The 22392-nt window shown below is 44.1% G+C and overlaps 1 protein-coding gene across 2 annotated transcripts in view; it reads right to left on the reverse strand.

Annotated features, from left to right (window-relative positions):
• The window catches only part of DNAH3 (dynein axonemal heavy chain 3), a 206043-nt gene that overhangs the window by 43042 nt on the left and 140609 nt on the right, over window positions 1-22392 (reverse strand). For both annotated transcript variants that reach the window (XM_023224996.2, XM_023224997.1), the window contains 8 exons: window positions 20470-20764; window positions 17649-17828; window positions 11401-11524; window positions 11152-11308; window positions 10763-10906; window positions 8514-9180; window positions 6202-6367; window positions 2705-2921 (listed from right to left, as the gene is read on the reverse strand). In XM_023224996.2, coding sequence (XP_023080764.1) covers window positions 2705-2921; window positions 6202-6367; window positions 8514-9180; window positions 10763-10906; window positions 11152-11308; window positions 11401-11524; window positions 17649-17828; window positions 20470-20764 — 1950 coding nt within the window. The remainder of the gene's footprint in view (window positions 1-2704; window positions 2922-6201; window positions 6368-8513; window positions 9181-10762; window positions 10907-11151; window positions 11309-11400; window positions 11525-17648; window positions 17829-20469; window positions 20765-22392) is intronic.

The following is a 22392-nucleotide window of genomic DNA, read 5'->3' on the forward strand; positions in this document are numbered from 1 at the left end:
ATTTATATGTTGAAGCCTAATCCCCAATTTGATGGTAATTATAGGTGAGGCCTTTGGAGGGAATTAGAGTTAGAAGAGGTCATGAGGGTGAGGCCCACATGATGGGGTAAATGCCCTTATATAATAAAAACAGGAAGCCACATGAGATCTGTCTCTTCCCACTATGTGAGGACACAGCAAGAAGGCAGCCATCTGCAAACCAGGAAAAAAGCCCCCACCAGACACTGGATCTGCTAGTGTCTAGATCTGCCTTGATCTTGAACTTCCCAGTCTCCAGAACTACGAGAAATAAGTAAATGTTTGTTGTTGAAGCCACCCAGTTTAGGATATTTTGCTATGGCAGCCCAAGCTGACTAAGACAAACAGTCTGATGGTCTATAAAACATTCCTGCCAAGTAGTTTTCTGGTCTCTGAACTCCTCTAATAATGGGGAGCTCACCACCTCTCATGGGGCTTATGCCATTTTTCAGACAATTAAACCTATTAGGCTGGGCTCAGTGGCTCATGCCTGTAATCCCAGCACTTTGGGAGGCCAAGGTGGGCAGATCACTTGAGGTCAGGAGTTTGTGACCAGCCTGACCAACATGGTGAAACCCTGTCTCTACTAAAAATACAAACATTAGCCAGGTGTGGTGGCACGTGCCTGTAATCCCAGCTACTCCAGAGGCTGAGGCAGGAGAATTACTGGAATGTGGGAGGTGGAGGTTGCAGTGAGCTGAGATTGCACCACTGCACTCCAGCCTGGGTGATCGAATGAGACTCTGTCCAAAAAAAAAAAAAAAAAAAAAAAAAATTGACATTAGATTTTCTTGGTGCAGAGCTAGAATTTACCCCCCTGAAGTTTTCACTCACTGGTCCTGATTCTGCCTTTTAAGGCAGCTCAGACAAACAGGGTTGGGTTTCACGTATTTGGAGAGAGTTTTCTTGACCTTGTACCCAATGCCCCCAGTGAGTCAGAAGCACGGCAGGCTGACCTGGTTAGGAACACAGGTTTTGGAGTCATGCAGATCTAAGTTTCAGTTCTGGCCTGACCACTCGCCAGGCTGTGTGATCATGGGCAGGTCACCTGACCTCTCTGTGTCCTGGTTTCTTTGTGTATCACATGGAGATGATAACAATACTTTCTTCACACATAGCACTAGGGATGCGGTAGGACCTAAGAAATGTTAAGTGGTACAATCATTTTATTTTCTGGTCTAGACTGTCTTGGGTCCTTTTGCTGCTCCTCAGACATGACCGACCTCACGCTTGTCTGGACAGACTTCAGTTTCAACATCTCTAAACACCAACGACTTACATCCCCAGGAACAGAGCAACAGATGCCATTTCCAATGTTCTCTCCCATCCCTGTGTTGCAGTGTTTGTGGGTTTGCTGTACACAGAGCCAACCTCTGTAAATCAATCAACAGTCTCAGGTCTGTATTGGGGTTGAAAATCCATCTCCTAGTACAGCTTTCATTTTAGACAATTTTTCAAGTGGCTCTAAGAACAAATTAATTAATAACTCATGTGCCAGGCATTTTGCTAAGGGCTGCACTGTGTCAGCTTACTTCATCTTCCTAACAGCCCTATGCTGTGAAAACTGCTACTGCTTTTTTTTTTCTTCTTCTTTTTTAAAGAGACAACATGACCGGGCTCTGTGGCTCATGCCTGTAATCCCAGCACTTTGGGAGGCCGAGATGGGCAGATCACCTGAGGTCAGAGTTTCAGATTAGCCTGGCCAACATGGCAAAACCTCGCTTCTACTAAAAATACACAAATTAGCTGGGCATGGTAGCACGCACCTGTAGTACCAGCTATTTGGGATGCTGAGACAGAAGGATCACTTGAACCCAGGAGGTGGAGGTTGCAGAGAGCTGAGATTGCGCCACTGCATTCCAGCCTCAGTGACAGAGCGAGACTTCGTCTTAAAAGAAATAATAAAATAAAGAGACAAGGTCTCACTCTGTTACCCCGGCTGGAGTGCAGTGGTATGATCATAGCTCACTGTAGCCTTGAACTCCTGGGCTCAAGTGATCCTCCCACCTCAGCCTCCCAAGTAGCTGGGACTACAGGCACATGACACTACACTTGGCTAATTTTATTTTATTTTATTTTATTTTTTGTAGAGATGGGGTCTTGCTATGTTTCCCAGGCTGGTCTCAAGCAATCTCCTGACCTCAAGTGATCCTCCCACTTTGACCTCCCAAATGCTGGGAGGCATGAGCCACTGCACTGGGCCTTCACCTTTTTATAGAAGAGGAATCTGAGGCTCGAGGAAGTGAAATAACATGCCCCTGGCTCTACAGCTGGTATGCTATAGAGAGAAATTTGGGCCCAGATCTGACTCCACAAAGATATCTTGAACCATTCACTGCCTTATCCTGCCCATGTCCTCACAAGGTGAGACAAGGGAAGCACTCACCTTGAGTACAAAACTTAAGGGGGCATTAAAAAGAAAGTACTCAAGATAAATAATACATTATTGCAATAGGTTAAGGAACCAAAATTAATGCAAAAACCCACGATGAACAAAATATCAAAATCTTAAAGACAGGATCTCACAGGGCAGGGATGACAGTGATGTAGCTAAGGTAAGCTCTGCAAATGCACGGTCACATTCTGCTTAATTTGGTGTCTCTTAATTCTGCACCTGAACACGTGCCTCAGCACATCCACCTCGTCCCCGGCCTCTTCATCTCTGTTCTATTTTGGCAGTGCTCACCTGTGAAGCTGCAAAGTCGAGTTTCTGCAAGCCTGTCAGGTAGCGGTTCCTCATCATAGCCACCTCTTGCCTCTTGCTATTCAGGAGCGTCTTGAAGGTTAGAATCAATTCGAGGTAGGAGGTGGGGGTAACATAGTTGTGTCTTCGAAGTTTGTTGTAATAATCGAGTGACAGCTTCTTGACGCTCTCTTGGAAATATTTGCACATGGAGACGACCCTGCCGAGGACACCAAGGCGGTTAGGCAGGACCCAACCTCCTCCAGGGAGATCCAGCACAGCTTTGGTTACAGACATGAGGGTGTGAGAAGACACATACACTGACTATGATCCACTAGAATGCAAACTCTCTGAAGACACGTCAACAGAGCTGAGGCAGAGAAGGATGGGGCAGGTGAACAGGTGCATACTCTCACACAAATGATTTTATATTTATTTATTTATTTATTTTTTGAGACAGTGTCTCTGACACCCAGGCTGGAGTGCGGTGGTGCGATCTCAGCTCACTGCAACCTCTGCCTCCCAGGCTCAAGTGATTTTCCTGCTTCAGCCTCCCAAGTAGCTGGGATTACAGGCGTGTGCCACCACACCCAACTAATTTTTCTATTTTTAGTAGAGACGGGGTTTCACCATGTTGGTCAGGCTAGTCTGAAACTCCTGACCTCAGGTGATCCACCCACCTTGGCCTCCCAAAGTACTGGGATTACAGGCATGAGCCACCATGCCCAACCTCAAATGATCTTTGATCAAGTCATTTCTAATTTTCTTTTTTTTTTGAGACAGAGTTTCACCCTTTTGCCCAGGTTGGAGTGCAATAGCACGATCTCAGTTCACTGCCAGGTTCAAGAGATTCTCCTGCCTCAGCCTCCCAAGTAGCTGGGATTACAGGTGCATACCACCATGCCCGGCTAATTTTAGTATTTTTAGTAGAGACAGGGTTTCACCATGTTGGCCAGGCTGGTCTCGAACTCCTGACTTCAGATGATCCACCTGCCTTGGCCTCCCAAAGTGCTGTGATTATGGGTGTGAGCCACCATGCCCTGATCAAGTCATTTCTATCACTGATCCCTTTGATGAATCATCAGGGCTTAAGCAGCAGTTCCTAAACTTTGGTAGTTTGGAGAAATACCCTGACTTTGTAGAGAAAAAAAAAAAAAAAAAAAAATATATATATATATATATATATATATGTAGAGAGAGAGAGAGAGAAAGAGAGAGAGAGACAAGATTGCACTCTGTCATCCAGGCTGGAGTGCAGTGGCACAATCATGGCTCACTGCAGCCTTAACGTCCCTGGCTCAAGCGATCCTCCCACCTCAGCCTCCCGAGTAGCTGAAGTCTTAGGCGCACACCACTACACCCAGCTAATCTTCTGCATTTTTAGTAGACACAGTGAGGGGAGGGGGTGGGGGTTGCTGTGTTGCTCAGGTTGGTCTCGAACTCCTGACCTCAAGTGATCCGCCCGCCTTGGCCTCCCAAAGTGCTGGGATTACAGGTGCGAACCACCATGCTGAGTCAATTTTTTAAAATGCATAAAATAAAACACAGAATTACCATGGAAACCAATTATATTGAAATAGACATTTTGAAATGTTTTAAAATATTTGAGAATTTGTAATATAGTAATATATGTGCTGCCTTACTGAGGCATTAAATCAGGGATTAGTAAACTTTTTCTGGAAAGGGTCAGATAGTAAATATTTTAGCCTTTGTGGACCACATGATATCTGTCACAGCTACTCAACTCTGCCATTATAGTGCAAACACAGCCACAGATGGTGTGTAAACCAAAGGACATGGCAGGGTTCCAATAAAGCTTTATTTACAAAAGCAGGGTGAATTGAACTAGGCCCATGAATCATAGTTTGTCAGCTTCTGCATTAAATAACAAGAATGGGCAGCAGGTCTAAAAAGCACCATCAATTTGAAGAAAATTATACACTGAGTTAACTGTAATGAAGGAATGAGTTCTGCAAAGAACTATGATTCCTACTGGTAACAAAGTCAGGCCCTGCTCATCCCACTGGAGTTTACTGCCTACATTCATCACTGGAGGAAATGCAAAATACTAGTTGGATGTCACTGGAAATGAAGATGTAATATTTCCCATTCATATTCATCGACTCACTGAGTTCTACCCACAAGCACGTGGATCCAGGTTAAGGGTCTTCCGGTCTAGATAATAAAGTTCAAAATACCCCAAATGGAATTGAAGGCCACTGAAACTCTTACCCCTGCCTACTTCCTCATTTTTCATTCAATTCATTTAAACAGTGATTGAGGGTGGGTACAGTGGCTCATGCCTGTAATCCCAGCACTCTGGGAGGCTGAGGTGGGCAGATCACTTAAGGTCAGTTGAGACCAGCCTGGCCAACATGGTGAAACCCAGTGTCCACTAAAAATCCAAAAATTAGCTGGGTGTGGAGGCTCACACCTGTAATCTCAGCTACTCGGGAGGCTGAGTCACAAGAATCGCTTTAACCCGGGAGGCAGAGATTGCAGTGAGCCGAGATCTCACCACTGCACTCCAGCCTGGGCAACAGAGCGAGACTCCATCTCAAAATAAACAGATAAATAAATAAATAAATAAAACAGTGATTGAACCTATGTGCCAAGCACCTTCTAGAAACTAAGGATACAGAGGTAGACAAGGTTGACTGATCTCTAGCCTTCATGGAACATCCAGAATGATAGATATTCTCATCTCTTCTCTTACTCTAGGCAAATAAAATGCTTTATATATATATACATATATATATACACATACACACATATAAAGTGTATAAAGCACATATATATAATATGTATGATAAAGCACATATATATATGCTTTATACATAAAAGAGTAAGTTTTCACCCTTATAGTAACTAATTTTTGACGGGCACAGTAGCTCATGCCTATATTCCCAGCACTTTGGGAGGCCAAGGCAGGCGGATCACCTGAGGTCAGGAGTTCAAGACCACCCTGGCCAACATGGCAAAACCCCGTATCTAGTAAAAATATAAAAATTAGCTGGGTGTGGTGGCAGGTGCCCTGTAATCCCAGCTGCTTGGGGGAGGCTGAGGCATGAGAATCACTTGAATCCGGGAGGCGGAGGTTGCAGTGAACTGAGATTGTGCCACTGCAGTCCAGCCTGGGGGATAGAGCAAGACTCTATCTCAAAAACAAACAAACAAACCATCTTTTTTTGTGGTCTCAGCAGCAATGTTCTTCCTGTTGAGAATGCATACCCTAGGACTACTGAAATAGCTATATCATTATTTCCAGGTTCTCATAGCTAGGACAACAGTGCATATCTCCAGGACAATTCTGAACAATGAAATTTTCTTCTTTTTCAGAGAAGATGTTTTATTAAATATCTAACTGTGATTCAATTTAAAAGCATAAGACATTTTCTATACACAAATTGAGAAATCTTCAAGACAACAACAAAAATAGAGCCAGCATCTGGCCTTCCAATTTGGAATATCTGGAGTCCTAAAATGCAGTCAACACTTACTCTATCCGAATGTTGTCATCAAGCTCCACATCCTCTAGAAATTTGTTAGCCACCAACTCTAGGGCATCCGTGGGCCAGGACTGGAACCAATCAATCGTACAGCAATTGATCAGTGAAGGGAACATCCGCAGGCGGTTCCTGAAGGCATCCCCAATTGGACTCATGGCTAATGAAAAGGAGATTTTGTTAATTACCTCCCTCCGAGGCAGGTGGACCCAAGGAGGCAGGCTGGTATTCCCAAGGATTCTGGTGGGGTAAGTGGGGGCATGCATCCTCTTGGTGCTCCAGGGATGTGACTGTGAATGCTCATAATAACTGCCTGGGAAGTGCGGGCTAATTAGTGGGATATTTTCACTTAACTTTGTGAGGAGCTATTAGCCCATTACAATAGCCTTTTTTTAAAAAAATTATTCTTATTTTTTAGTAAGACAGATTCTTGTTCTGTCACCCAGACTGCAGTGCAGTGGCGTGATCTCAGCTCACTGCAACCTCTGCTTCCCGGGTTCAAGCTATTCTCCTGCCTCAGCCTCATGAGTAGCTGGGACTATAGGCACCCACTATCACTTCCAGCTAATTTTTGTATTTTTAGTAGAGATGGGGTTTCACCATGTTGGCCAGGCTGGTCTCAAACTCCTGACCTCAAGTGATCTGCCTGCCTCAGCCTCCCAAAGTGCTGGGATTACAGGCGTGAGCCACCATGCCTGAGTCTATTACCTTCTAACTGGTCTCCTATACACCCTATTGTTCCTTCTGCATCCTTTGGGTCGCATAGCCAGAGTGGCCAGAGCCCTTTGACCCACTTGCTGTATTTGTGCTGACATACGGGAGCCATACACTGTTACTTATAGAAGTTGCTGTGAGGTCATCTGCTTGTTTCTGATCCCATCTCCAGCCAATCACAAATTTTGGGTTCCACACTTACAATTCCATTCATTGTTTATTTAGACGATGTGTGGCGGGAGGGAGCATGATGTTTAGGTGAAGTGAAAGGTCAGTGTGGGTAAAGAACAGAGGCCTGACACAGTGGCTCACGCCTGTAATCCCAACACTTTGGGAGGCTGAGGCAGGAGGATCATTTGAGCCCAGGAGTTTGAGACCAGCCTGGGCAACAAAGTGAAACCCACACCCCCGTCTCTACAAAAATGGAAAAAATTAGCTGGGCTTGGTGGTGTGTGCCTGTAGTCCCAGGTACTCAGGAGGCTGAGGTGAGAGGATCATTCGAGCCCAGGAAGTTGAGGCTGCAGTGAGCTAGAACCACATCACTGCACTCCAGCCTGGGTGACAGAGCAAGACCCTATCTCAAAAAAAAAAAAGAACAAAGAGAAAGGGGGATGGTTTGAAATGATGAAGGCGGAGAGGATACAGAGGACAGTCTGGCAGGTGGCCTTATGGCCTTATGAGACTGCAGGACTGCAGGTTAGTAATTTTGGTCCTTATCCCAATGTGTGTGTGTGTGTGTGTGTGTGCACATGTGTGTGTGTGTGTGTATGCATGCATGAACACAATGATATTTGCAGCACATCAAAAAAATCAAGCTGGCTTCATGGAACAGACAAGAATGGAGCTAGAATGATCAGAAAGTTGCAGAGGTGAGCCTGGGTAAGAGGATGGCAGCCTAGCTAATGTGAAGATGATGGAGATAGAGATAAGAGAGTGGATATGAGAGACAACTGGAGGTAAAATAGACAGGACTTGGTAAAGAAAGGGAAGTACTAAACACCATTGCTGTTTCTAGATAGATTGCGAATGTCATTCACAGAGAAAATCCCAGATGTCATTCTGTGCAAGGGTAATTCTCAGAGGAGAATTCAGGGGAATTGAAGAGAGGGGGACAGGTTTGAAATTGTTCAGGGTCCGGCATGGTGGCTTATGCCTGTAATCCCAGCACTTTGGGAGGCCGAGGCGGGCAGATCACTTGAGGCCAGGAGTTTGAGACTAGCCTGGCCAACATGGTGAAACCCTCCCTTTACTAAAAATACAAAAATTAGCAGGTGTGGCATGTGCCTGTAACAGCAGCTACTCCGGAGGCTTAGGCACCAGAATTGCTTAAAACTGGGAGGCAGAGGTTACAGCGAGCTGAGATCTCACCACTGCACTCCAGCCTGGGCGACAGGGCAAGACTGTCTCTAAAAAAATAATGCTGTTTGGAAGAGTGGAAAAAGTTGCCAGAGGAACTCCAGGCCCTGACCCCGAGCTGGTGCACTGGCTGGATCAACCCTGGGACCATTGTAAGGGATTGCGCTGCTCAGGGCACTCGGAAGACCCCAAAACACCCAGAGGAACAAGGGCAAATGGAGTTTTCTTCTTCTTACCAAGGACAATGTGAAGGTTCTTTCTCACCCTCTCAATAAAGAAGTTATACATAGAAAGAGGAGTGGCTTCAACCTTCTCTCCTTGGGTCCTGGCTGCCGTCTGCATCTTCTCCACGATGTCAGCCTTCTCATCAGCAGGGAAGATGTTAGGCACATCGCCTGTGTTCAGAAGCATGTTGATGTCCTCCACAAATGACTCGTCCTTGATCTGATTGTCGGCGAAGAGGAACACGGTGCTTTTGGTGGCCACGCCAACCTGCAGCATGATCTTCTTAAGGTCTTCTCGCCAGTCATTGCCTGTGTAGTTCTTGGTGATCTCGATCTGGTATAGCTCGTATGTGTTCATGAATGTGGACAGTTTGGTGGCACTCTGCCGCCCGCTGCCCCCTATGCCCACCAGGAGCAGGTGGCCTTTGTCCTGTTTCAGGACACGGCAGATCCTGGAGATGTGCTCAATGGCAAACCTGAACATAACCAGGGACATGGGGGCCTTGCTGATGTTGTTGAATTCTTCCAGATAGTGCTCCATGACCACAGTCAGCTGTTTCAGGTCAGTGATCTCATCGTAGACTTTTTTATCACTTTCTGGCTTGAAATAATCTCCAAAGAAGAGGCTTCGGATGTTATCATCGACAATCTTTCCAGTGGGTGACAAATGGATAAGCACCTGTGAGAAAAGTAAATCTCAGCTGGGCATTCAGCGAACGGCCCAGCCAGGCTGGTAGGGAGAGCATGGAGGGAGGGTATGGGAGATGTGCTTATTTCCTCTGCGCACATCCTTCAAGGCCATGGATCATCAGTCTTTTGTTTTGTTTTGTTTTTGTTTTGAGACAGAGTCTCACACTGTCGTCCAGGCTGGAGTGCAATGGCGCAGTCTCGGCTCACTGCAACCTCTGCCTCCTGGGTTCAAGCGACTCTCCTGCCTCAGCCTCCCAAGCAGCTGGGATTACAGGCACCCACCATCATGCCTGGCTAATTTTTGTATTTTTGTAGAGATAGGGTTTCATCATGTTGGCCAGGCTGGTCTTGAACTCCTGAGCTCAGGTGATCTGCCCACCTCGTCCTCCCAAAGTGCTAGGATTACAGGCATGAGAAAGCATGCCCAGCCCAGTCTTTTTGTGTTTTAAACACAATGTGTGGATTTCATGCTTGTAAAGACTATAATGAAAGAACATTGCTGGCTGGGCATGGTGGCTCATGCCTGAGCACTTTGGGGGGCCGAGGCAGAAGGATCATTTGAGCTCAGGACTTCAAGACCAGCCTGGGCAACATAGTAAGACCCAGTCTCTACAATAAAGTAAGAAAAAATTAGCTGGGCATCATGGTGGACACCTATAATCCCTGCTACTCAGGAGGCTGAGGTGGAGGACTCCTTGAAACCAGGAGTTTGAGGCTGCAGTGAGCTATGATCATACCATTGCACTCCAGCCTGGGTGACAGAATGAGGTGCTATCTCTAAAAATAAATAATTATTTGTTAAAAGAAAGGACATTAGAGTATAAACACTTGAATCAGTCTATTTACCAAGTGATTAAACATTGGTGGTCAGTTTGTATGGTCCCCAGAAAAGACAGTTGAAGGATGGCATAATTTCTTATGTGCTTGATCCTCCGCCAACTAGAGGTATAGACACTACCCCTGTTCCCCACTCTGTGCCTGGAGTAGGAATGTTTTAGATGCCTCCTCTTCCTATGTTAGAACCCAGTGACGCTTTTGCACTTGGCCTCTGAACGCAAGATGAAACACTTGAAATTTTTCTATGGAGAAATCATAGCTTCTTAGCAGTGGAAGAATAACCAGATGATGCAAATATAGATGTTTAAAACAACTTTTCTTATATGAAAATGGAAAAGAGAAAATATTCGCACCTGGAAGACCATAACAATCCTTCACTTGGGCTTTATAGGACCTCAGTCAAATCATGACAATGTATAATACAGTTCATTTCTCAACTCACCAATTAATTGATCCTAAAAATGTGTTTAAGGTCATTATAAACAAATAATGTTATTGTAAATGTTAAGCTATTTTGATTGGATTCAAACTTATATGTTACAACAGAAGGGAAGCAAAGTTGGACCAAGTAAAATATCACCAAATCAAAAGAGCAGTTGACTCAATACTGTTTCCTGAGATTCAGAGTGCAGAGCTGGGAGCCTCCAACAGGAAGGGAACCTGAAATCTGAGAGTAACATAGTTAAACACTTGGAACCATTTCTGAGGCCAAATGATCACAGAATCTGATTTACCTTCTCTATGGACTGCTTGAAGCAATTGGAGGTGGTTTCCTTCACCATGTTGAAGAAGACCTGTCTGTCCTCCTTGTCAATCAGACGGTCATAGAAGACCCGATAAACCTCATGGATCCAAAGTCGGATACATTTTTCTACATCCTAAAAATCCAGAGTTAATTATTCAAATGAGTGGAAGATGGTCCCTGAGGTCGTAGTTCTCAAGTAGTAGCTAAGTCCCGGGGTTGATGTGAGGATTGAACTAGATAATGTTTATAAAATGCTTAGCACAACGCCTAGCGTAGATGAAGTGCTTAATAAAAGTTAGCTATTACTGCTATTACTACATGTTCCATGTAGCCAAGGACATGCTGAATGATTCTGGTAGTAAAATGATAGTGACTGACCTGCAGGTGTGTGTGAGGGCACAGCAGGACCCCTTGAATCACTCGTGAGAAGTCCCGCAGGTTAAAGACATAATGTGACTTAGAGGGAGTTGGCAAGAAGTTCTCCACTGCCTCTCTATAAATTGTCTTAGTAGCTTGGACCAGCATCTTTCCATACCTTGGGAGGAAAGGGATGGCACAGTATTCAAGGAAGGGCCGGAAACTGAGAACCCCCAGCCCAATATCCGGGAAGACGTGGGAACCTCTTACCTTAAAAACATCACATCAAACCCTTTCCCGAAGTGCCAGTCAACAATCGAACTGAAAATCTTGGTTAAAATGTCATCCTCAAAGGCATTGATGGAAACGATATTCATATGGCGAGTGAATCGTCCTGGGGGACACAATGCACAAGTGGATCATCCTGGAAAACACATATTCTCACACTGTCTGTGACCCTAGGATGCAGGAGAGTTGGCTTAGCCTTCTGGCTTCATGTTCTAGAGCTGTGCTGTGCAATATGGCAGCTTCTAGTCACCTGCAGCAATTTAAACTTAAATTAATTAATATTAAATAACATTAAAAATGCTCTTCCTTAGTCTCGCCACACTTCAAGTGCTCAAGAGCCACATGTGGCTAGTGGCTGCTGTATTGCTCAGTACAGATATAGAGCGTCTCCATACTGCAGAAGTTCTACTGACCGTGCTAGTTTAGCGTTCAAGATTATCATATTATATTACATTATATTATATTATATATTATTTTTAGGGATGGAGTCTCGCTTTGTTGCCCTGGCTGGAGTGCAGTGGTGCCATCTCAGCTCACTGAAACGTCTGCCACCCAGGCTCAAGTGATTCTCCAGCCTCAGCCTCCGGAGTAGCTGGGACTACAGGCGCACGCCACCATGCCCATCTAATTTTTGTATTTTTAGTAGAGACGGGGTTTCATCATGTTGGCCAGGCTGGTCTCAAACTCCTGACCTCAGGTGATCTGCCCGCCTCGGCCTCCCAAAATGCTGGGATTGCAGGCATGAGACACTGCACCCGGCCTCAAGATTGTTTTTAAAAGATAAAGGCAATACATGATCATTGTAAAAGAGTCACGATTCAGGAATACTTTTGTTGAAAGTAAAAATCTCCTTCTTTCACTTACTTTATATATGCCAAATCCATTCTCCCCTGCCCAAGGTAACTCCTATTAATTTGGTATCCTTATATCATCTATCTATCTAATCTATCATCTTTCTATGTATCTATATATCTATGTATCTATCTGTCTAATCTATCATTGTTAGGTATCTATATTTACCTACTTATTTATATTGATATATATGCCAGCTTTATTGATAGCCCAATAATAACTCACATATTGTACAATTCACCCATTTAAAGTACAATTATTCAATGATTTTTAATATATTCAGGGTTGTGCAACCCTTATCACAATTTTAGAACATTTTAATCACGCTAAAAAGAAAACTTGTACCCATTAGCAGTCACTCCCCATTTTCCCATGGTTCTCAGCAACTAATAATCTACTTTCTGTCTCTATAGGTTTGCCTGTATATCTTTAAAACATTTTTTCTGTTACAAGTAAAAGATAGATACAGAAAACCACACAAAACAAATGTATAGTTTAGCAAGTGATTATAAGGTTAATACTCTTAGCATCTACTGTCAAGATTAAGAAATAGAATTTTGCCAGCTGGGCGTGGTGGCTCACTCCTGTAATCCCAGCACTTTGGGAGGCCGAGGCGGGTAGATCACGAGGTCAAGAGACTGAGACCAGCCTGGCCAACATAGCGAAACCCCGTCTCTACTAAAAATACAAAAATTAGCTGGGCGTGGTGGCACATGCCCGTAGTCCCAACTACTCAGGAGGTTGAGGCAGGAGAATTGCTTGAACCCAGGAGGCAGAAGTTGCAGTGAGCCGAGATTGTGCCACTGCACTCCACCCTGAGCGACAGAGCAAGACTCCGTCTCAAAACAAACAGACAAACAAAACAAAAACGAAATGGAATTTTGCCAGCCCTCCACAAAAGCCTCTCAACAGAGCCCATCCCAATCAAACTCTCTCCTTTTCTTCCTCCAAAAGTTATCACTTTTCTGACTTTTATAGTAATTGCTGCCTTGCATTTCTTCATGGTTTTTACCATCCAAGCATTTCAAGCATTTATTTGTAGACACCAGGGTTTAATTGTTTAATTCTGCCAGTTAAAACAACCATATGCTGCTTTTTTTTTTTTTTTTTTCTTCTTCTGAGATGGAGTCTCACTTCTATTGCACAGTCTAGAGTGTAGTGGCGCAAACTCGGCTCGCTGCAATCTCCATCTCCCTGGTTCAAGCAATTCTCCTTCCTCAACCCCAAGTAGCTGGGATTACAGGCATGCACCACCACGCCCGGCTAATTTTTGTATTTTTAGTAGAGATAGGGTTTCGCCATATTGGCCAGGCTGGTCTCAAACTCCTGACCTCAGGTGATTCACCCGCCTCAGCCTCCCAAAGTGCTAGGATTACAGACGTGAGCCTCCACGCCCGGCCTCATATGTATTTTTTAAGGTCTCTTTTTAATTTATAGGTTTTTCCCTCCATTCCTTTCTTATGTCTTATCTGTTGAAGATCTGGGCTATTTGACTTAGAGTTTTCATAGTCAGGATTTCGTTGATTACACACTTATGATGCAGTTCATCATGTTCCTCTGTCCTCTGTATTTCCTACAAATTTGTAGCTGGATCCAGAGACTTGTTGGGTTTCAGATTTCATCCCTTTGGCCAGACCATAGGTGGTGGTGTGTTCTTTCATCAGAAGGTACTCGATAATGTTTCTCCTTTTGTAACGTTGGTAGCTACTGATGCTCAATGGCTAGATCTATTAATTCACTGGGGTTTGCAAAATGGTAATATTCTGAGTCACTTCTTTTTCATCTATTAGTTGCAATATTTCCATGAGATACTTCCCCTCACCAACCACTATTTGGTTATACAGTGGTACATTTCATACAAGAAAGTCAGGGTGTCAGGGTCAACGCCTGATTCTTTCCCATTTACTTATCAGTTTCCAAGATAATGAGTTGGTTCCTTATCATTTTCTGTAGGTGACCAGCTATTATTATTGCTATAGACTCATGGATTAAAATACATTTAGATAAATTTCAATCCATTGAAATCACTACCATTGTTGAAGCTTACATTTTCTCATCTTTCGTCAGTGAAAACCTCTTTATGTTGACAACCAAGTCCTTTTGATGTGAGTCTGGTCATCTTTGATAGCTTTCTCATTATCTGGTATATCAAGAATTTACAGGCTTATTTCACATATTTCTTACCCCAGCAGACATGCAATCAGCCATTTTTTTAAGATGTCTTGGTTTCTTTCAGCAGGAAATTGTATTTTAAGACTACAATCTGAGTAGTAGACATGCCCATTGTTAATAAAGTGGTCATTATTTCTTTAGATCTTTTCAGTGGACATTAAACATCAAGTTCAAATTTAGGACTATAAAACTTTTGCCTAACTTCTTTTATTCAGTTTTTGTTGTTGTTGTTGATTCATTTGTTAAGACAGAGTCTCACTTTGTCACCCAGGCTGGAGTGTAGTGGCATGATAGCTCACTGCAACCTTTGCCCCCCAGGTTCAAGCAATTCTTACATTCCAGCCTCCCAAGTAGCTGGGACTACAGGCGTGCACCACCATGCCTGGCTAATTTTTGTATTTTTAGTAGAGACAGGGTTTCACCATGTTGGCCAGGCTGATCTCAAACTCCTGGCCTCAAGCGATCCACTCTCCTCAGCCTCCCAAAGTGCTGGGTTTATAGGTGTGAGCCACTGCCCCCGGCCCTAAATTCTTATGTATTACATCTTGACCTCCTTTTTTCCACCCTGAGACTCCTGGTTCTCAAAAAACCAAGGGATAAGATAAATAGAAAATTCTACCTTTTTTTTTTTTTTTTTTTTGAGACGGAGTCTCGCTCTGTCGCCCAGGCTGGAGTGCTGTGGCGATCTCAGCTCACTGCAAGCTCCGCCTCCCGGGTTTACGCCATTCTCCTGCCTCAGCCTCCCGAGTAGCTGGGACTATAGGCGCCACCACTGCGCCGGCTATTTTTTTGTATTTTTTAGTAGAGACGGGGTTTCACCGTGTTAGCCAGGATGGTCTCGATCTCCTGACCTCGTGATCCACCCGTCTCGGCCTCCCAAAGTGCTGGGATTACAGGCTTGAGCCATCGCGCCCGGCCAAAAATTCTACGTTTTCAATTGTTCTATATCTACATCATCAAATAATACAGTCTTTACATAACATCATCTCTCCATTTAGTCTTAGTTCAACAAATAACCATATATTTAATGCTTACTACTAGTCATATCAATCTCTCCATAGTCATTTTGTTTACCTGAAATCCATTTTCTAGAAGATTCCTGAGAAACGGCTTTAAAAAAAATAGTCTCTGAGTTTGTGCATGTTGATAACAATTTTCCTTTAATACTTGAAGATTAATTTTTCTGGCTATAAAATCCTCAACTCTCATTTTATTTCCTTAAGTATCTTAAATGTGTTATTCCATTTTCTTCTGGTATTAAGCATTGCTATTGAAAACACTCAAAGTTGATCTAACTTTATTTCCCTTATAAGTTATGTGCTATTTTTGTCTAGATGCCCAAAAGATTTTTTTCCTTTTTTAAATTTTTGAGACAGGGTCTTGCTCTGTTGCCCTGGTTGCAGTGGTGAAATGACAGCTCACTGCAGCCTTGACCTCCCTGCCTCAAGTGATCCTCCCACCTCAGCCTGCTGAGTAGCTGGGACTACAGGCACATACCACCACACCTGGCTAATTTATTTTTCTTGAAAGCCCACTATTTTATGCTGTTTATTAGTGTATGACTTGGTAGTGATCATCTTGAGTCAATATTCTTAGGGATTCAATGTGCTCTTCCAGTATGTAATTCTCAAAATGTTTTTTCTTGCGTATTTTGTTGGGTTATATATTTTGTATTATTTCTTCTGTTTCTTTATTTTGATTTTCTTCTTCAGACACTTCAGACACTTCATGTTGGATTTTCTTTGTAACTTCAATATTTGTCATTTTCTCTCAAATCCTTTTAATCCTTTTCCTCGTTTCTTTTTTTAAAAATGGCCTGGCGCAGTGGCTCATGCCTGTAATCCCAGTACTTTGGGTGGCCGAGGTGGGTGGATCACCTGAGGTCCAGAGTTCGAGACCAGCCTGGCCAACAGGATGAAATCTCATCTCTACTAAAAATACAAAAAATTAGTTGGGCATGGTGGCGCGTGCCTGTAATCCTGGCTACTTAGGGAACTGAGGTAGGAGAATCACTCGAACCCGGAGGCAAATGTTGCAGTGAGCCGAGATCATGCCATTGCACTCCAGCCTGGGGGACAAGAGCGAGACTCTGTCTCAAAAAATAAATTAATTAATTAAATTAAAAAAAAAGTTTTTATTGTGATAAAATATATATAACATAAAATTGGCCATTTTAACCATTTGTAAGTGTACAGTTCAGAGGCATCAAGCACATTCACGTTGTTGTGCAACCATCTCCACCATTCATCTACAGAAGTTTCATATTCCCAAATGAAAATTCATTCATCCATTCATTCATTCATTCACTCCTCAATCTCCCCTCCCTCCAGACCTTGACAACCACTATTCTGCTTCTTGTCTATCAATTTGACTACTTTGAGTACCTCATATAAGTGGAATGACACAATATTTGTCTTTTTGTGAATGGTTTATTTCACTTAATGATATGGTTTATTTCACTTAAAGACACATGTCTTTATTTTTGTATTTTAAAAATCTCAGCCTCCCGAGTAGCTGGGACTACAAGCGCAAGCCACCAAGCCCAGCTAATTTTTTATTTTTAGTAAAGATGGGGTTTTGCCACGTTGGCCAGGGTGGTCTCGAACTCCTGGCCTCAAGCGATCTACCCGCTTCAGCCTTCCAAAGTGCTGAGATTACAGGCACGAGCCACTGTGCCCACTCGGTATGTAGGTTCTTAAACAATAATGTATATCAGAATAGAAGTACAGATCTACAGGACTAGGTGGATCAAGTTGCACGTGAAGCAATATATCCATTGATTCATTTATTTGCTATTTTTTATTGTTATTAATTTTGCTTAGGGCACTTTGGGTTAGGTGCTCTGTCTCTGGCAACCTAAAGAATTACAACGAATACAATGGATGACTATCGTGCACCCCTAGTTGAGGCTTTTGGATCAAGCCTCCCTCCCAGAACACATGCTGGCCACACTGAACTCTACTTTTCATATGAGACTCTGTTTTTCTAGGGCCTAGCCAAACACTCCTCACATCTTCTTGTCATCGTCCCCTCCTATTTCATACCATTTCCAACATGAAGCCTGTAGCCTAAACACACTTCTGCTCCACGCTCCTGCCATGTGGTTTGGCGGGACAGACTGTGGCACACCGACCCTCCTTTCATAAAGGTGGCCCAGCTCCGCTGGGGATGGAGGGAAAGAGGAATGAGCTCTTTCCTTCACATACCAGTAATGTCATTCCTTCCTCCCCCGGGGGGCCCCATGGCTGTCACGAGCAGCATGTCCACGATGTCCAGCCTGGTTGTGTCTTTCTTGTCAAACCAGTAACCGTGGTCAATCCACTGCCTCAGGAGCTCGATGGGGGGCTGGGCCCCATACACCTCTTTGGCTGGCATGTTGAGGTCATCTAGGGAAAGAAGCCACAGACACAGCCATCGCAAGTTCATGGCATCCTCTGCTCTCACAGGAGGTAAGAGATGGCAATTCCCCTGTAGGGGAATCTGTTCCCAGATTTCCATTCCCCATTCCAGTGAGGGCTTAGTCAATGGATGCCCTGACCAGATTGGGAGGGGTTTTCCTGAGTTCTGGCCTCTCCTGCCTCATTGAAATCTGTGTCCACTGTGACTATAAGGATGCATAGACTGACATTAACAAACTGGCTTGGCCGGGCATGGTGGCTCATGCCTATAATCCCAGCACTGTGGGAGGCCGAGGCAGGCAGATCGCTTGAGCTCAGGAGTTTGAGACCAGCCTGGGCAACATGGCGAAACCCTGTCTCTACAAAAAAAAAAAAAAAAATTAGCCAGGCATGGTGGCTCATGCCTGTGGTCCCATACTCAGGAGGCTAAGGTGGGAGGATTGTTTGAGTCTTGGAGGCAGAGGTTGTAGTGAGCCAAGACTGTGCCACTGCACTCTGGCCTGGGCAACAGTGAGATCCTGCCTCAAAAAGAAAAAAGAAACGAAAAACAAAAAGAAAACAGGCATTTAATTTTTTTCCCATTTCTCTTAAGCAAAATAGATTGTCTACTAAGTGCTAGACATTTTGTTAACTGCTCCCCATATGATGGCAACAGTCAGGCTCCCACAAGCTCACAGCCAATAGAGTATTTAATTTGACCAACAGGTAATAGCTGAACTTCAAGGGGAACAACAGATGATGAGACCCTAGGCTTTGAGCTGGGTTTGTTTGTTTATTTTGTTTTTGTTTTTGAGACAGAGTCTTGCTCTGTCACCCAGGCTGGAGTGCAGTGGTGCGATCTTGGCTCACTGCAAACTCCATCTCCCGGGTTCAAGTGATTCTCCTGCCTCAGCCTCCCAAGTAGCTGGGATTACAGGCACACGCCACTACGCCCAGCTAATTTTTGTATTTTTAGTAGGGATGGGGTTTCACCATGCTGGCCAGGCTGGTCTCAAAATCCTGACCTCAAGTGATCCACCTGCCTCGGCCTCCCAAAATGCTGGGATTACAGGCATGAGCCACCGTGCCCAGCCTGAGCGGGGGTTTTTGATGAGAAAACCAAAATGGCAAGAATATATTAAGACTTCCCCAAGGGCAGGGACTGCATTTTCCCCAATAGCATATTACTCAGTCCTGGCACGTCAGAGGCATTCAATAAAATAGGGGCTCTTTAAGTTTTTCTTCAACAAATATTGTTTGAATACCCAGTTTGTGCAGGGTAACATTTTAGGAGCTTTATATATATTATCTCATCTAATCCAATACTAACTTTATAAGGAGGATAGTATAACTCTATGTTAAAGGTGAGGAACTGATTGTCAGGGACGTTAAGTCACAATATACCTAGGGTTAAAAAGTAAGCTTTGAAGTTGGGCATGGTGGTTCATGCCTGTAATCCAAACACTTTGGGAGGCAAAGCGGGGAGGATCACTTGAGGCCAGGAGTTCAACCAGCCTGGGTAACAAAGTGAGACCCCCGTCTCCACAAAGAATAGAAAAATTAGCCAAGATTGATGGCATGTGCCTGTAGTCCTAGCTACTTGGGAGGCTGAGGTAGTAGGATCACTTGGGCCCAGGAGTTGGAGGCTGCAGTGAGCTGGGATTGCGCCACTGCACTGCAGCCTGGATGACAGAGTGAGACCTTCTCTCTCTCAAAAAAGTAAGATTTGAAACCAGATCTGTTTGGCTGCAATGCTTACCCTGTTTTTGAATATACCATAAAAATAGGGAGGGAGAGCGAAATGGAGAAAAGGAGAAAAAGAAAAGGAATGTAAAATAAAATAGGACCCCTGCCTCAGAGGAGCTGTTAGTTGGCAAGGATATGAACTCAGGCAATATTTCCTCTGAATACGTGAGTTTTAAAGGCAGATCATGAAATAATCCAGAAGTGTGGGGCATTACTATTGCTAAATGAGAACTCTGTGTGTCAACAGTAAGATAGTGGAAAATATAATGTATTTGGCACTACAAAGCCGGGGTTTGGGTCACAGCTCTAGAATGTTTTAGATATTTGATCCCAAACAGGAAATTTAACCTTCTGGAGCCTTAATGCACTGACTCGTAAAATGACAATGATGGTTAATAAGCCCACAGGGCTATGGGGCTCAAGTGACCTAAATGAGGAAATGCTTTGTAAAACAGTTAAAGTCCTGGGAAAATTCACTGTGCTTATTTCACAAATGTTTATTTAGCAAGTATTAGATTCCTCCATTTAGTGATAGCACATTTATCTGACATAAAATGGAACAAGGGGTTTATCACAAGGTGTGTGTTGCTTTTGGAAATGCCAGCGGGCAAACAGCACAGTCCCCTTCTGAAATTACCACTCACTATGAGGAAGAAAGGAAGAAAGGAAGGTAAGAAAGAAGGAAGGAAGGAAGGAGGGAAGGAGGGAAGAAGGAAAGGAGGGAGGGAAGGAGGTAGAAGAAAAGGAAGAGGAGGGAATGAATACTAAACTACATTAACCAGAAATATTTGATCTTCCAGGGAGAGTAAAGGCATTTACAGTGGCACTACAAGCGGCAGCTGTAGTTTGTTGCAGCTTATGGTGGAAGAATCTGGTTGTGTCCAGATGCAGCTCAATGCCTTACCCACAAACACCACTGCTTTCTTCCCTATGGGAGGCCCGAAAAGGCCCTTCCGTCGTCGATCCAGCTTGGACATGATGATATCCTGGGTCTGATTGGCTGAGGTTCTGGCAGAGAAATTGAGGCAGTTGGGCAGGTACATATTCTTGGGAAGGTGGAGAAGGAAGTTGTTGGTGATGGCTGACTTGCCAGTGCCTGTGGGGCCCACAAACAGCATTGGAATCTCATGGTCTAAGTAGGTTTTCAAGAAGAAGGACTGCCGGGCTGTCTCCATTGTGGGGATGATGAGTTCTGAGACCTGTACCACACAGACATGGGAGAGTCTTGGTCCTGGGCCCAGGAAGCTGGGCGTCTTGGCGTTCAAGAGACCTGGGTTTACATTCTAGCTCCATCCCTTACTATCTTTATGACCTTAGGTGAGCCTTTAACCTCTCCACAGGCCTCAGTTTCTTCATCTGTAAAATGGGGATAATAATGGCACCTAATTCACAGAGGTGGCTTGAGGATTAAACAAGATCATGCATGTAAAGTTAGGCATTACCGTCTGTGTGTTGTAGATGAGAAGACTGAGGTCGAGAGCCTTTCTGCAACTTGCCCAAGTAACACAGCAAGTAAGTGAAAATGCAGGGAGTTGAATCCCAGCTTGTATGATTCCAAAGTCTACAGTCTTCACTACTGAATGGTCATATTATAAACAGCTGTGGTAAGGCTCGGTCCATAGCTGCTGTGCTCCTAGAGCATTGCTCTGAACCAACTTGTCTCCCTTGTCCCAGGCGAGGTCAACTTCCCCTATGCCATCATCACTGCCTGGCTCAGAGGGTGTAAGTGTGATCCTGAATCCCCATGATCTGTGCTTGTTTCTGATCTGTTTTTTACAACACTTACATCCTTGGTTATAAGACTCACCTCTACTAATCCCATGCCTTTTCCAATATGGGGATTGTATTAATACATACTCTTCCTGGTATTCGCGTCCCAGTTGGACTCTTAAGGCCTGGTCTCAGGCTCCCGGAATCCCTATTTGGACAGGACACCTGACCTTGGTTTGGATTCTCTGAGCTTGAACCCTTTCATCAGCCATTTGGCTACATTTGATCCCTCTGTGGGTGAAGGGGAAGAGGCAGGAAAATTATGTCATACACTGAAGTCTCCTTCTATGTCTAGGCTGAAAGGGACTAGAACTTGGGGCCACTGTGTTGTACAACTACAGAGAGTACCATTCACACTATGGATCACGTCAATGGCGCCTCCTAAAGTAAAACTGGACCATGATGCAAATGGCATCACCTAGGTCTGTGCAACATGGTGGCCCCATATATACTGGTAGACAAAGGCTCAGCTTCTTTCTGTAAGTAATTTGATCAAAGGAAAAGAGACAGATGAGACAAGGGAATTAAAGTTGAGAAGAAGAGAAGTAACAGGTGCTTAACTATGGGTGTTTTGCCTGTATTACCCCCTACAGTCTTCCCAGTAACCTTCTAAGGCAGGTATGTAATAACACAGATAAAATAATGGAAGCTCAAAGAAACTGGCTAACTTATCCAAAGCCATATAGCCAGCAAGTGATGCTGAATGCAGACCTAGATTCAAGATGCCCATTTTGCTACCAAGACTGGGAATTTAAAGCAAGTTGGGTTTCATAGATGTTTATTTTCAGGAACTAGGACAATTGCTTGACAAGTGAAAAGTCTCCAGAACTGAAGATATTTTCTTCATTGGACTCTTTCACTTGAATTCATTCAGCAAGATTGCAAATCCCTGGAGCTCAAGTGACTAAGCTCTTTTTGGAGAATTAAAGTTTAGGACCTCAGTGCTGGGGGTTGCTTTACAACACTCTGCCCCCAAGGTGTGTCCTGAAGTCAGCACACATTCACCCTGCCTGACACATCCGTACACACACAGCTGTGGTCCTGCTTGGTGTCTGAT

Source organism: Piliocolobus tephrosceles, chromosome 17, assembly GCF_002776525.5.
Source record: "Piliocolobus tephrosceles isolate RC106 chromosome 17, ASM277652v3, whole genome shotgun sequence".
Classification (NCBI taxonomy): Eukaryota; Metazoa; Chordata; class Mammalia; order Primates; family Cercopithecidae; genus Piliocolobus; species Piliocolobus tephrosceles.